Here is a 13,466-nt window from a genome sequence, read left to right on the forward strand (position 1 = left end):
AGGTGTGCAGCTTCGAGGCCCGCAAAGGCAGAGCCCTGGCGTTGCCGAGAGAGGGGGAACTGAAACCATGGAGGGGCGCAGCCGCTCCGCACCCCCGCGGTCTCCAGGCTGGGGGGCTTCTCGCTAGGGGCGGGGCTGTTGCAGCAGCGAGCACCCACAAGCTGTGTTTGTCCCGGGGCAACGTGCTCGGGCAACGTGCTCGGGGGACGGCAGCGGTAGCTTCTTACCATGGGCACAGCAGCAGGCGCCGCAGCACCACCCCGCAGGCAGCACGGGATCGTGATGCCGTTTTCAACGGCTGGCAGCACCGAGTGGGGAGGCGCCACCACGAATGCACAGCGCCAGGGCTGCAGCAGCGCTCCACCAACCCTGTACTGAGCACTGGCCGGGCGAGCACTGGCCAGGATCTCGGCCCAGTTCACACCGCCTGGCCACAGGAACTGCTCACTGCAGCTCCAGGGTTCACTTCACTCTGCCCTTTGCCCACTCACAGCCCAGCCACTATTACCCGTTGCCTCCGTACCAAAAAGCACCCGCACGGCTCGAGCGGTTAAATCTTTTGCATCTGACAGCTTTAACAGTTGGGTGGTTCTTTCTGTCCATGCCCCCACCCCATTACCAAGGGAGAGCCAGTAGCATGGGGAACCCGTGGCACAAGGTGCAGGGGGGGCCAGGTGGATGGTGGGGTCCTACGGATAAGCCCCAGCGATTGCTGTTGTTAAAGGAAAAATTTACGTAGATGTGGATACTTTACAAATATTTATAAGATACTGGGCTTGCTTTTGTCACAACTCAGAGCCGGGCCACCACCCCAGTGAGTGGCAGAGAACCAAGCGATACAGCACAGCTTATATACGCTTATCAAATCATTAGTCAATGTCTGAAGGTTTTAGGAGTTTCCTTTGGTCCTGTCAGTTCTGCAAATCCATCAACTGACTGTCCCAGGTGATTCATCTCCTTGGCTTCAGGCTCTTCCTCGGTTCCAGGCTTCTCCTCAGACCTTGATCTTCTTTCTGCCTGCTTTAACTCACACACTCCTCCAAGTGCGCTTAGTCTTTGAACAAGCAATTCCTATTCTAATATATTCATTTTTCTAAAACCACCTGTGTTTCTGAGAGCACTTCTGTATACAAATTGACCATCTGTTGTTTCTCTGTTCTCCCACCAATTAACTAGACTGGGTTTTAAACCAGCCTTGGATTAGGGCTACGCTAGGGACGAGGCCTGATTCTGCCACTCAGCTGCTTCAGCACTTTACATTTCTTAATTCAAAATACATTTTCTTTAACAGACGATACGGAACAAAATGCTAAAACCCCAGGTTTTACAACAAACAAAAAATACCCAAACCCTAAACAGTGCCTCTGAACTGTTTCCCTTTCCATCCAACCGGTGGAAACTTCCTCAGTAAATGACAAGTGTCCATGACCACCCAAGTGATCTGTGCTTACTGAGCCGGTAAGCAAACAATACCTTTTCAGCTGGCACATGTATCCAAATATATACCCAAAGAAACTCCATTAGTGTCACTTGCAAAGAGCCCTGGGATCTTACAAGCTTACCTGTAGTGCCCCTATAGGGAACTGCAGAGCTGTGGACTCCCAGACATACTGGGGCACAACACTTGGCCTGCCTGAAACATTGAGGAGGCTCTCGGATATCCAGACAGCAGCAGAAACCGTTCTGATTTTACAGCAAGGCTGACCACACTTGCCAGTTTTCTTTTGCTTGCTCACACCTGGAAGCCAAACCAGAACAGCTGCACACACAGCACAACAATTGCTCAGCACACCTATACCAACAGAGCTCTTCTAAAGCACACCTGGAGTCACTCATACCCTAAGTCAACATCTACAGCGGAACCTGGCTGCAAGCATTGACAAAATGTCATATGGGGTCAAACTGACGCACACCAAAAAATTAGTAAAACACGCCTCCTTCTCTGCCACATCAGGTATCCCGCTCCTTCAGCTGAGCTGTAACTGTTACATTATTTCCCAAATGCAAAGGCAAAGAGAGAAAATATAACCACAGCATGCTCCTTAAAAAGCAAATATGCACAGGCAACCGTTCATTGTGTGTGACCAACGGACGATGTGGCCACAGCCCTTCAAACTTTCAGGAAGCCTAGGCGGGACTAAACGGTGCTTGCAAACAAAGAACATGCCTGCTCATTAAGACAGGCTGGTCAAGTTTGCTACCAAAACTCTACATCAGCACTTGCCAACCCTGTCCAGCTTTGGGTAGCCAGAGCCGCACTCAGATCACTTGAAAGCATCTCCTAGTAGTGGCCAGTACTAAGCTCAGAGCTGTACCTCCCTGATGCCTACATGGAGGAAAACTCAAACTGTGCCCCCTTCTCCTTAAGGTTCCTTAGAGCTTGTGACAGGAATTTCATCCCACTGCTTGGAAAAGTGCCAAGGTTGCAGCTTAAGGGAACCGGAGTTCCCTGGGTCTCAGAGTAATTCTAGAGCTAAAGTGGTGAGAGACATCAACTCTAGATCAGACTACACGTGCCAGCACTCACCACTGACCCAGCATGGCAACCTCCTTCTGTCCTACCCAAAGGTTTCAAACCCAACACACTGTCTTCCTATGGCAGGAAGCTACCTTATTTATAATTTGTAACACCATTAACGTGTTCCGTGAGACGGGACTACAGATATATTATGCAGACAAGCAAGGCGCCATTTGGAAGCACCGGAGCCTTATGGCGAGACATTTTTTCTACAACAGAGAGCACAACGGTGAATAAACAAAGACTGAGTCCTTCTCCTCAAGGGAAAAGCATGCAGCAGATCAATGACTGTTGAACAGGCGGGCAGAATTCTCAGAAAAAGCAACCCCTAACTCTCAACAACAAAGAGAAAGTTAATCTTTTTAATAAAAGCACAGCTGCACTGAAACAAGTCAACACTTAACATACTCACCTGTCCTCCTCCCAAATGAAGGTGTATAGGCAACATGTTTCTCTGGACGTGATGTGCTCAGGACACTAGGTTTTCTTACCCCATCCTTTCACAGTGTCACCTTTAAAAAACACCAAGAAAAGGTCAGTTGTGGTGTTGCCTTGGGAGATTCCCGTGCCTGGGGGAAGTCAGGAATTCCAAAGTAGTAAGTACCTGTTTGGACACAGACCTTCCTGAGGTGCCCCCTGCCTCCAGATATCTCCCTGGACCCTGAGCAGCACATACAGGTGCAGAGAGGAAAAGAATGATAGGGAACAGACCAGAGAAACTGGGGGTAGACAGGCGGGTGTGGGTGGGGAGAAAACCTTAAAAGAGATGGATACAGATAAGGACAGAGATGTAAAGGGAAAACCAGCCCTGGGCTGCAGGACAGAGAGGATGAAGAAAAGGGGAGAAGGAGAGGGAGTAGAACAATAGCAGAGACAGTAAAAAGGGAGCAGCAGAATGAGAGATAAAGGCAGAAGGGAAGAGGGAGCAGGACAGAAGAATAGAATGGAGAGCTACAGGGAATCAAAACATGATGGGTTTGTATGGCAAGGTTTGGGGAGGAGGAAGAGGAGAAAGAAGAAGAAACAATGTGTGATCAACTGACCACAGCTGCCGTTCCCCATCCCCCTGCACAGAGGAGACAGGGAAATCGGGAGTAAATTAAGCCCAGTAGAAGCAAGGGCTGGAAGGAAGGTGTTTTGAAGATTTGCTTTTACTGCTGGTTCTCCTGCTCTGATTTGACTGCTAATCAATCGCACTGATTTCCCCAAGTTCAGCCTGTTTTGCCCATGAAGGTAATAGCGGAATGATCTCCCCATCCTTATACTGACTTGCAAGCTTTTTGTTATATTTTCTCTGCCCTGTCCAGCGGAGGAGGGGGAGAAGTAAGATGCTGCAATGAAGAGACGGGACGCAGCTTGATGCAAGCAAATGTCGATTTATTGTATAGAAACACAGGTATATATACTTTCAGAAATTGCACACTTCAAACAGATTGGTTCCCTTTGAGCTAAGCATTGCATACCAGGCAATCCCAGATTGGTGGTCAACTACCATCAATCAACAGCAAGGTGTTATCTTTCCTTGGCGCCATCCTTGGCACCATCCGTCCCCCACTCCTCTATGCTCTCTCAGTTGTTGTCTAGACAAGCTCGAGCACATTCCCCTCAGCTAACGGATTCCAGCCCGCTCCTGCAGTAAGAGCAGCTTTGGTCCAGCCCAGGTCACCCCATCACACACACACAAAATCACAGCAGCACAGGAAAAAGGCGGCGAGGGGGGGGGGGGCGGGGCAGAGGAGGGGCAGGGCGGGCCTGGGATACACAAGAGGGGAGACAGGGTCCCAGTGACCCGGACTCACCACAGCTCTCGTTTTTGGTACCGCTGTGAAAACGTGACAGTTCAGACGCTTCTTTACCCCTCTCTTCTCCCTCCCTCCCGCAGAACGCCGGTCGCTTGGCTGCCCCCACCACCTACGGTAACCCCCGGGTGTCTCACAGCTCTTCCTCGCAAGACGCGGCCTCCCGGACACGTCGCGTCGCTCCCTCGTGCACCGGGGGCCGCCCCACGCTGTGGGTGACACACGGACCCCGCGGGTGACACGGGGACCCTGCTGTGCACGCTGGCACCCGGCTGCTGCGGGCTGCGGGGCTGGTCCCCCCTCGCCGCAGGGGCAGGCTCTCTGTGCCCGCAGCAGGAGGCAGCTGCTGCCCGCCTGCCCTCGGATTCCTTCTTCGCCTCTCCCCGGCCGGCCCAGCTCCTGCCCCCAGCCGGGCCGTGCCCCCCGGTCCCCTCCCGCACCCGCTCTGCGGGGGCGAGGCCGGGCAGGGACAACCCCCGCCAGCCCGAGGCGGCGCGGTCCCCGGCAGAGGGACAGAAGCACAAGTGACCGCGACCGGCGCCGCTCGGCCCTGCCCGGAGCCGCTCCTGCAGGCCCTTCCCGAGCAGCAGCGGGGGGCCGGCTGGCCGCCGCCGCGGCAGCGCCGGGGGCACCTGAGGTTGGGACCCGGCTGCGGGGGAGATGCTCAGCCCCTGCGGCGGAGGCGGGGGACGGCCTCCTGCTTCCCCTCCTCCCTCCCCTCTGCCCCCGGCCCCGGCTCGCCGCCAGCGGACCGGGAGCCTGACGCAGCGGGCGGCTGAAGGTTCCCCTGCCGCCCCCCGCCCAGGCGGCCGGCGGGCAGGACCCCCCACCCCGCCCCCGCCCCCGCCGCAGGGGCTTGCTCGTGGACCCCGCGCTCCTGGCGCTCCCCTGCCGCCGCCTCGGCCTGATATGGAGAAATAGTGTGAAATGGGGACAATGGACATCGATCGTGATTGTATATGTCTGCTCAAGGAATGTGGGCATGGTGACTGGTCATGGGTGCGGTGTCTGGTCACATAGTCACACAGCTTTGAGGAGACACCTGCCCTTCTTCCTCTAACAAAGGGGCTATTTATAAAAAGGATGAGAAAAGGATGAGAGACATTCCAATGTTATCTAGAGGGAGGGAGTGCTAAGTCTTCTTGCTGAAAGAAGACCTGCAAGACCACCACATTCCAGGCAAAGGACTGATAAGCTAATTAACATACGAAGCGAGAGTAAGGGGATTTAGGTAACGAATATGTATAGGTGTTAATTGAATATTCATTTGTTTTATTGTATAAATGTGAGATGGTTCGTCACTTCGGGCATGCACGCTTGTGGAGGAGCGATCCCCCGTGCATCTGCGCTCAATAAACATACCTACTTTATAACTTTCGAGTTATAGAGTCTAATTCCGCACGTCAGGCCCGCACCCGGCGCGCCGCCATGCTGCTCCTGCAGCGCGCACCGGGCATGCCGCGCCGCGGGGGCCAGCGCCGGCCGCAAACGCCGGGCTGCAGTTCTGCGCACCGAGTGCCCGTCGGCACCGCGCTCGGCGGCCGGCAGCGGCGGCTCCGTACCAGGGGGCAGCAGCGGGCGCCGCAGCACCGCCCCACAGGATGCGCGGGATCGCGATGCCGTCGCATTCGTGACGTACCTTGCAGCACCGCTCCTCCGGTGCCGGGCAGCTCGGCGCCGCTCGGCTGGCCGTGGAGCGGCCGCACTTATGAGCAGAAAAAACTCACGAAACCGGCGATGCAATTAACCTGGTGCCGCGCTGCGACGGCCACGGCTATAGCGAAGAGCTGCACCGCTCCGCACGGGGACAAGGGCAGCGGGGCCACCCGGCAGCCGAGTCCGCAACAAGCGCAGCTCCCGGCACGGCCCGGGTGACGCGGCGTGGCCACCCAGCCGCCCAGCGCCGGGGGTCCGCGCCTACCGGCGGCTCCGCGGGAGGGCACGGCCGCCCGGCCGCGCAACGCCCCGGGAGCGCTGCCCCTGGCACTCAGCCGCCCTGGGTCCCTCGTGGAAGCCGCTGTCCCAGCCCACGCCGGAGCCCCGCCGATCCCCGCGCTTCCCAACGCGGCTCGGCCCCGCCGCCGGCAGCCGTCCCGTTACAGGGAGGGGCCGCCGCCGCCGGCCCCGCTGCCCGCCCCGGGGTCCCCCCGCCCCGGCCCTCAGCCGGAGCCCCGCGGGGAAAGGGGCCCTGGCCCGACGCCTCCCCCGGGCTCCCTCGCAGCCCCTCGCCCGGCGCCAAGGGGGCGCGGACGCAGCCGGGGGGGCGGCGGGGGGGTTACTCGGGGCACGGGGAGCCAGCCTGCTGCGGGGCAGGTTACCCCCGCGCCCCCGGCTGCCGCAGCCGCGCCCGGCGGTCTGGCGTGGACTGCCGGTGGGTCGGCAGGCTCGCGGGGCGCTGGGCAGGACTGGAGGCTGCCGCAGCAGAGGAGCGGGGTGCGGAGGCCGGGAGAGAGGAGGAAGGAGGCAGCCGGCGGCGCAGGGGCTGCAGTGAGAGTGCGAGGTCGGGAACGGGACAGCGAAGACGGGGACAAGAAAAATCACAGGCACAGCGGGAGGGGGACGGACAGAGAACAGGACAGAGGTGGAGAACGAGGCAGCTGCCGCAGAGGAAGAGAGGCAGGGAGCGGGAGAGGCAGCAGTACAGGGAAAGAAAAATAAGGACAGGGAGTGGGATGGAGATGAAGAAAAAAAACCTTGGATGGGCAGCACGACAGAGGGATTAAAAAAGAATAGGGGCAGAGAGCAGGACAGAGGGATACGGTGATGAATGATGGGACAGGAACCTAGACGGAGCGGCAGAGAATCAAGAAGAGGGAGCACGAGAGAATGGGGGGAGGACAGAAGGACAGAGCAACAGGAAAAGAGGTCGGGGAGCAGGACACTGGAAGAGAATGAGGAAAAAAAAGGGACAGCAGGCAGGATGGAGTGGTAGAGACAATGACAAAGAGGGAGACAGGGACAGAGGGAGATAATGATATGGGGGAAAGAAAGATGGGGCAGGGAGCAGCTCAGGGATGGAGAAAGAGCAGGATGGGGAGCAGGACAAAGGGCAGGGAGCAAATACAGAGAAGAACTGATAAGCAGAGATGGGTAACGGGGAAAAGGACAGTGAGATGGAGGAAGAAATAGGGTCAGGACAAAAGGACAGACAGAAGAAGGAGAGGAAGAAGGAAGTATAAAGATGGGGACAGGTAGCGGGACATATGGAGAGAGAAAAAGTAGGACAGAGAACAGGGGAGAGGGACTGAGAAATAGAGAGATGCAGACTGGGACAACAAGATAAAGAATGTAAAAACAGAGATGGGCTGGAGGACCTGTTTCTGACAACCTAGCACTCCCGGTGTCACTTTCATGGCCTCAAAAATGGGACACAGCAGAAGACAGAGGGATAAGGGAGGGAAAGAAAAGGCACAGGGAACTTGTAAAAAGAAAAAACCAAGAGATCAAAATTGTGATGGTGAACGGGATAGGGCTGGGGGGCAGACAGAACCGGTGAGGAAGAAGCACCAGGAAACTAAAACCAAGAATCTGCATTCCTCCTCTCAGAATCCTGGAAAAAAACAGCCTGCCTGTTGCTGCTCCAAAAGGAAGGGGATACAATGTGTAAGATTCTTGTTACAAGATAATTGCTGTTCTTGCTACTTGCTTTTCCATTAGAAGCATCCAGACTCATTTTTGCAAAGGCAAAATTAACTTTCATTAATCTCAGCTGCTGAGATTTCCTAGACAACCCTTCAGAAACAATCTTCCCCATGTTAGGTGGAATATCTATGTAGATGTTTAGGATTATTTTTTTTTCAAGTCTGCTTTCTTCTCAGATAAAGAAAGGTTCCTACTTCTGCTTTCCCTTTCACTGCGTTGCTGAAGTAATTCTAGGTCTTCCTTTCCTCTTTCACCCTCCTCTTTGTACTCTTCACCCACCCCACTTCTTTACATCGCTCTCTCTTGACAGTCTGTTGGGCTAAGAAACCTCTATCCAGAAACAAAACCCTCTTCCCTGAGCTGGTGAATTGCAGCTGCTCATCCAGACAAAGGTTTCTAGTATTATTGGCTGTATAGTACCTCTGTTGGAAGGCTGCTAGCTGTTTGCATTGCTTACTCCGGGCTCCTCTTTAGTTAGAGGCTAATTTGTCCTGAGCTTAGCACTAGCAACTAAAGTAAATGAAGCCTTAGGCCAGATGAATTTTACTTCAACCTTTGGTTTTACCTATGGAAATTTAACCAGTAGATAAGGAACTATAAGTAAAACTTAACTACAGGATATTCTGTAACAAAAGATAAGGAAATGCCTTAAGATGCAGACAAGAAGGGAGCCTGGAGGCTGCAGGAGCAAATCTGAAGAAGAACAAACAGGAATGGATGGGCATTAAGTGCCATCAGGAAATCAAGGGACCTACAGAGACTATAATATCCAGTAACAACTGACAGATGGGTCCCTCTTCAGAGGCACACAGCTCAAGTTGTAACTACTATGACATATTAAACACAATAGGAAAAGGAACTCTGATTCTTTTATTAAAGTGGAACATAAGGACGAGCCCCGTTGAGGTGGCACCCGCATAATTCCTACCATAGTCTAAGTGGTAACTGTATTATTCCCACAACTCTCAGCATCCACGCTCTATGCCCAGCTGCAAGTTTTTTGTTGACTATAACAGTGATAACGATAAATGTACTCCAAATGATCAAGTAACTGACCTGGAGAGGAGCCAGAACTCTCTAATGGCAAGGATTTCTCACTTACTCAGCATGGCAACAGCTGAAGGTAGAGTCCAGTGAAGAAACAAATTCACGTAAGAAAGATCTAAAGAGCAACAGTCCTCACCTTTATCAAGTCCCATTAACCACCCCCACCACCCCACCCCCACCCCCCATGTGCATGCATGCATGCGCATACAAGTGAACAGAAATCCAAAACCATGAGAACATTATCAGGAGCAGAAAGAAACCCACCATACCTGCCTTTGTTAAGACACATAAGGTTAGTGCAAGAGATACAAAGAAACAAAGTATTTATTGTTAAAAGCTTTTCTACGCATCACTCGGCATCATACAATGAAGATATGGTGGCTACAGAGTAGGAGTCTCTCGCTCGCCCACTTGCTCCCCCCCCTTTATACATGTATTCGCGCACTCTCACAAACCCACAGTTATATTTTTTTAATTGAGTTCCTTTCTTCAATGAGATTGGAAAAGGTGTTTATCATACAGGATCTGGCAGAACAGATACATCCTATTAAACAACAAAGCAGTTACAGAAAGGACACCTCTTTCTTCAGGAGAAGAGAGCTTTCTTTTCCCCGTCATCTTTGCACTGCCATAAAAGTGTTCCCAACACAAAAACAAGCCAAAAAAAAAACCCCAATACCTGACTACAATTTTGGCAAAATTAGGAGCCCTAGGATATGCACTGATATTGATATATGCACCAATATCTTCACTCAGCTTCCACAGGTTGAATTCTAAACATGTGGTGTAAAAAAACTGACAGCTGAAACAATGTCTGCACTACAATTACCAACCCTTCTAAGTTGAACAACTGAATCCCTGTTGATAACAGTGCAAAATGTTTTAACAATGTGTCTCAAAGTTATTTGCAGAACATTTGGTTCCATCCCACACGCCCATTTCCCAGGCTACATATGAGTTGAGACTGGCTCTCTCCCACATGCTCTCTACATGTATACATACACACACGCAGACAAAATGTACTGACTCACTTGGATTGTGCTATTTCCAACAGTACTCCACACATTATCCTGTGCTATGTCTTACTGGCACTTCAGTGGTGCTCTGCTCCATCTTTTTATTTCCTTTTCCACTGCTGTATTCCTCTTTCTATGTCATATTCAAACATTTGCTTTCCCTCTAATTTCTAAGAAACACTTGGTCTAAATCCTGAAGCACAAAGGACTAAAAAGTGTTTCAAACCTGCCATGTCAACACTTCAGCTCCAAGATAGATCTCTCTTCTTTGATACTCCAGAATTGTTTTAACCCCTTCCTATTTTGTTGCTATGTTTTCTAACACCATCTATACATTTACAACTTCTATGCACATGATGCTTTTTTGCAGTATGCACAGATTTGTATTGTACTGTGGCAGCAACTGAAGACCCCAAAACATCATCTTGTCATCTTTCATACACACAGAAAGACAATCATCCTGAACTTACACAATTCCATACCTGGTCAGTATCACTGCCTTTCATTTTTGTATGCCCAAGCAGCATTTGGTCCAGTTCCTCCCAGTACTGCTCCATTATTTCACTTCAAATATAACTTCTCTTTTTTGCAAACAAGCAAGCTCCTGGCTGTGCTCCTGGAACACAGGACAAAATTTCTCTGTGCCTCTTCAGTAAAAGGCCTGACCTGCTTCTAAACACAGGAAACAAGCATCAAAATCTCAAACCTCAGTTTAACCAAACAAGACACCTGACAGCTACTCCTAACACTCACTGTTGGTGACCAGTCTTTTTATGTGCAGTAGGAATGCGGACAGTGGGATGAAAGAATTTAGATTTTGGATTGCCATCTTCAGTGGCTGACTCATGCACAGGCACATGTGTGTGCACACACAGGGACGGACACACACTTCAGCATAGCATTGGTGCTTAACACAACTTCAGCTTCCAGTGATGCTGTTGAGAACACTGGGCAGCAGTGCCACATTAGTTTTGTTAATTTGCTCTGAAAGAGAGTCTGAAACAGATCCACCCAATTAATTCTATAGAGAGATTCTAAAAGCAGGCTGGACTCCATTATGCTTCCAGCTGTGGCACAACTGAAATTTCTTGGTACAAATATTTGCCACTTCAATGGAAAAGTTCTCAAAAACCAGAATTCCCTGGAAGACATCTTGCAGGCATCTACCCAAGTCCCGTGCCCTTCTCACATCCTTAAATAGCTTTCCATTTCTTACTCCTGGAGACTGAATGCATCCCCTGAGTGTAGCTGCTCTGTTTACCATATACAGAAAAGAGTTTTATACACTGGACAGCATGCACACAACTGACACAGCAGTGTAATAAATATGGAAGCACAGTAGCAGATGACTCCCACTGTTCTCCCGCATAATGCTTGCTTGTAGTCCAATTAGTTGCATCCTAAAGTAAATAAGATTTCAAGTCATTCACTGCCTGGCAGCCTCACAGTCCATCACTATTCAGTTTAAGACTGCAGGATTTCATGTTTCACTGAAAAAAGAGGTTTTAACACAACAAAAGTTCCAAAGTCATTCCCAGTAAAAACCTCAGGCAAAGAGGTACAGCTAGGCTTCTCCTCACACCAGTCGCTCTGCATGACAGTACTGCCATCATATGACATAGAACTGCAACAAAATGTAGATTTTCCAAGGCATCTCTGAACACAATGGACAGAGTAAAAAGCTATGGCACTATTAATGTGAAAGCAGAGGTATTAAATAAAGGGGTGGAAGAGTAGACTATCTCTTCTGTGACTGGACAGAAGAAACTTCCAAGCTCAACTAAGAAAGAGATTGGCAAAGATAGCAGAAGAGAAAAGGAAAAAAGGACAATACTACACCAAAATGCATTATTCAGAAGAGCTGCCTCCCTTCTGTACCACATGTGAATCTGATTCTCCTTCCAAGAAAGGAGATGAAAGAGAGTAACCCAGAAGAGGATCCTGAGTGCCACATCACCCGGACAAAGAATTATACTTTGGCAGCTGCTTTTTGGACTAGAAATCATATTGGGCCATCAATTACAAACAAGTTGATGCACTACAAAAAATTAATGGAGGGGAAAGGACTTAATGAAGATGTCCCTGCTTCCAAGTAAATATGGTATAAATTCCACGTAGTCTGAATTTGTCATACATTTACGAAGAACATGTTTTCCAACTGATATGTTCTCTGTGCTGTTTAAGGCTGATAGTGCTTTATAATTCAACAGCATCCGTTATAACCAATATGTATCATGTATGGCGGAACTGAATAACTCATAGTAAGAGGCAGTTCACCTATGATCAACACGTGAGACCAATCCAGGGACTCTGTTAACATCTTGAAGTAAAGGCGGCACTGCCACGTTATATGAAGTTAAGCTTCTTGGATTCTGCACCAATGTAACAATTAGGTAAGTTCTATTCAGTGCTGATCCCTACTGGCACACAGAGAAACATTTAAGAAATGTCGTACTTTACATATATGCTTTTTGTTAGTATCTGCTGTGTTCAAGGCAGGTATCAGCAAAGCACCATTAAGTTACTTTAAGTTCCTCAGAATGCCTCATTTCTTGCCTCAACCTCAGCTTTGCTAACCTCATTGATATTAGTGATGCCTAAGCAGCTCTTATCCTGGGGATAATTCTCTTCCTCTCAGTACAATGTTATCACCATCTAGCGATATGTAATTCGGTCTACCCTTCACTGTAGGGACAATAGAAAGAGGAAGTATTAGAGTTGGCAGAAGAGATGTTCTGACTACACTTCTTTCTTCCAGAGGGGCTCTTCATTCCCGGAATGAAAATCCTCCTAGTTTGTTCTTACACATGGTGAGACGGCTTCTTGCACTGCTCCAGCTGGAATAAAAACTCTATTCAGGAACATAAAGCATTCCACAGCTATAAGAAAGACTATCTTGTCCAATTTCAGAGAATTTACTATTTGAGACTCTTAGGTAACTGAGAACTGCATTTCTCTAAATCTGTAGTCTCCTGTAACACCTACCTCAACCTCCCCCATCAATGCCACCTATGATTCCATGCATAGCCCATTAGGATTTGCTGTGTAGTGTCTGAACTTTCCACTAAAACTTAATGATATGTGTTGATGAATGAACCTTTAATCTTCTTTAACACTGACACTTGCATGGCACTGTCTGTGGCCTGGAATGGTCTAAGACACCCACCCACCCCCACCCCCCCATGGGCAAGATTTTCAAGGGTCACTCTAAAGCTGGTGTTCTGACTGGTGTGTTGATGGTACATTCTCATCCAGTCAGGAAGCAGGTCCATGTGTAACAGTGAGCTAAGTAACACTGAAAAGTCCACTGGTTTGGTGGTCATGATGCCAATGGGATCTTGGTGAGCAGTACTTATGTGTTGCGCACGCCCAGAGACTGTTCCAGTTCCTGCCGGCGCTGCTGGATCTGAAAGAAAAAGAAAAACTGTACAGTTCAGCAGATTC

General features: G+C 50.3%; 2 protein-coding genes and 1 non-coding gene across 14 annotated transcripts in view; all 3 read right to left on the minus strand.

Moving 5' to 3' along the window:
- The window catches only part of LOC119145940 (translation initiation factor IF-2-like), a 33,038-nt gene extending 27,728 nt beyond the window's left edge, over positions 1 to 5,310 (minus strand). Inside the window, exons 1-4 of one of the 5 annotated variants that reach the window (XR_005103570.1) lie at positions 4,318 to 5,310; positions 3,123 to 3,469; positions 2,931 to 3,030; positions 779 to 1,738 (exon numbers count right to left, since the gene is read on the minus strand). Coding sequence is in view for 2 of the 5 variants with exons in the window: in XM_037382785.1 (XP_037238682.1) it covers positions 3,027 to 3,030; positions 3,123 to 3,469; positions 4,318 to 5,301 (1,335 nt within the window). In the remaining 3 variants the exon portion in view is untranslated. Of the gene's footprint in view, positions 1 to 778; positions 3,031 to 3,122; positions 3,470 to 4,317 lie in introns of those variants that run through there. The other 4 variants (XR_005103571.1, XM_037382785.1, XR_005103572.1 and 1 more) reach the window with 4 other exon arrangements.
- Positions 2,451 to 2,535, minus strand: LOC119147916. Its single transcript, XR_005104229.1, has one exon. It is a non-coding gene; the product is annotated as a small nucleolar RNA SNORD45 (small nucleolar RNA).
- A 4,002-nt stretch (positions 5,311 to 9,312) lies between the features above and the next one.
- The window catches only part of SMARCD3 (SWI/SNF related, matrix associated, actin dependent regulator of chromatin, subfamily d, member 3), a 111,232-nt gene continuing 107,078 nt past the window's right edge, over positions 9,313 to 13,466 (minus strand). For all 8 annotated transcript variants that reach the window (XM_037384199.1, XM_037384198.1, XM_037384197.1 and 5 more), the window contains one exon: positions 9,313 to 13,428. In XM_037384199.1, coding sequence (XP_037240096.1) covers positions 13,375 to 13,428 — 54 coding nt within the window. In that variant the 3' untranslated portion in view covers positions 9,313 to 13,374. The remainder of the gene's footprint in view (positions 13,429 to 13,466) is intronic.

This window comes from Falco rusticolus, chromosome 4 (genome assembly GCF_015220075.1).
Source record: "Falco rusticolus isolate bFalRus1 chromosome 4, bFalRus1.pri, whole genome shotgun sequence".
Lineage (NCBI taxonomy): Eukaryota > Metazoa > Chordata > Aves > Falconiformes > Falconidae > Falco > Falco rusticolus.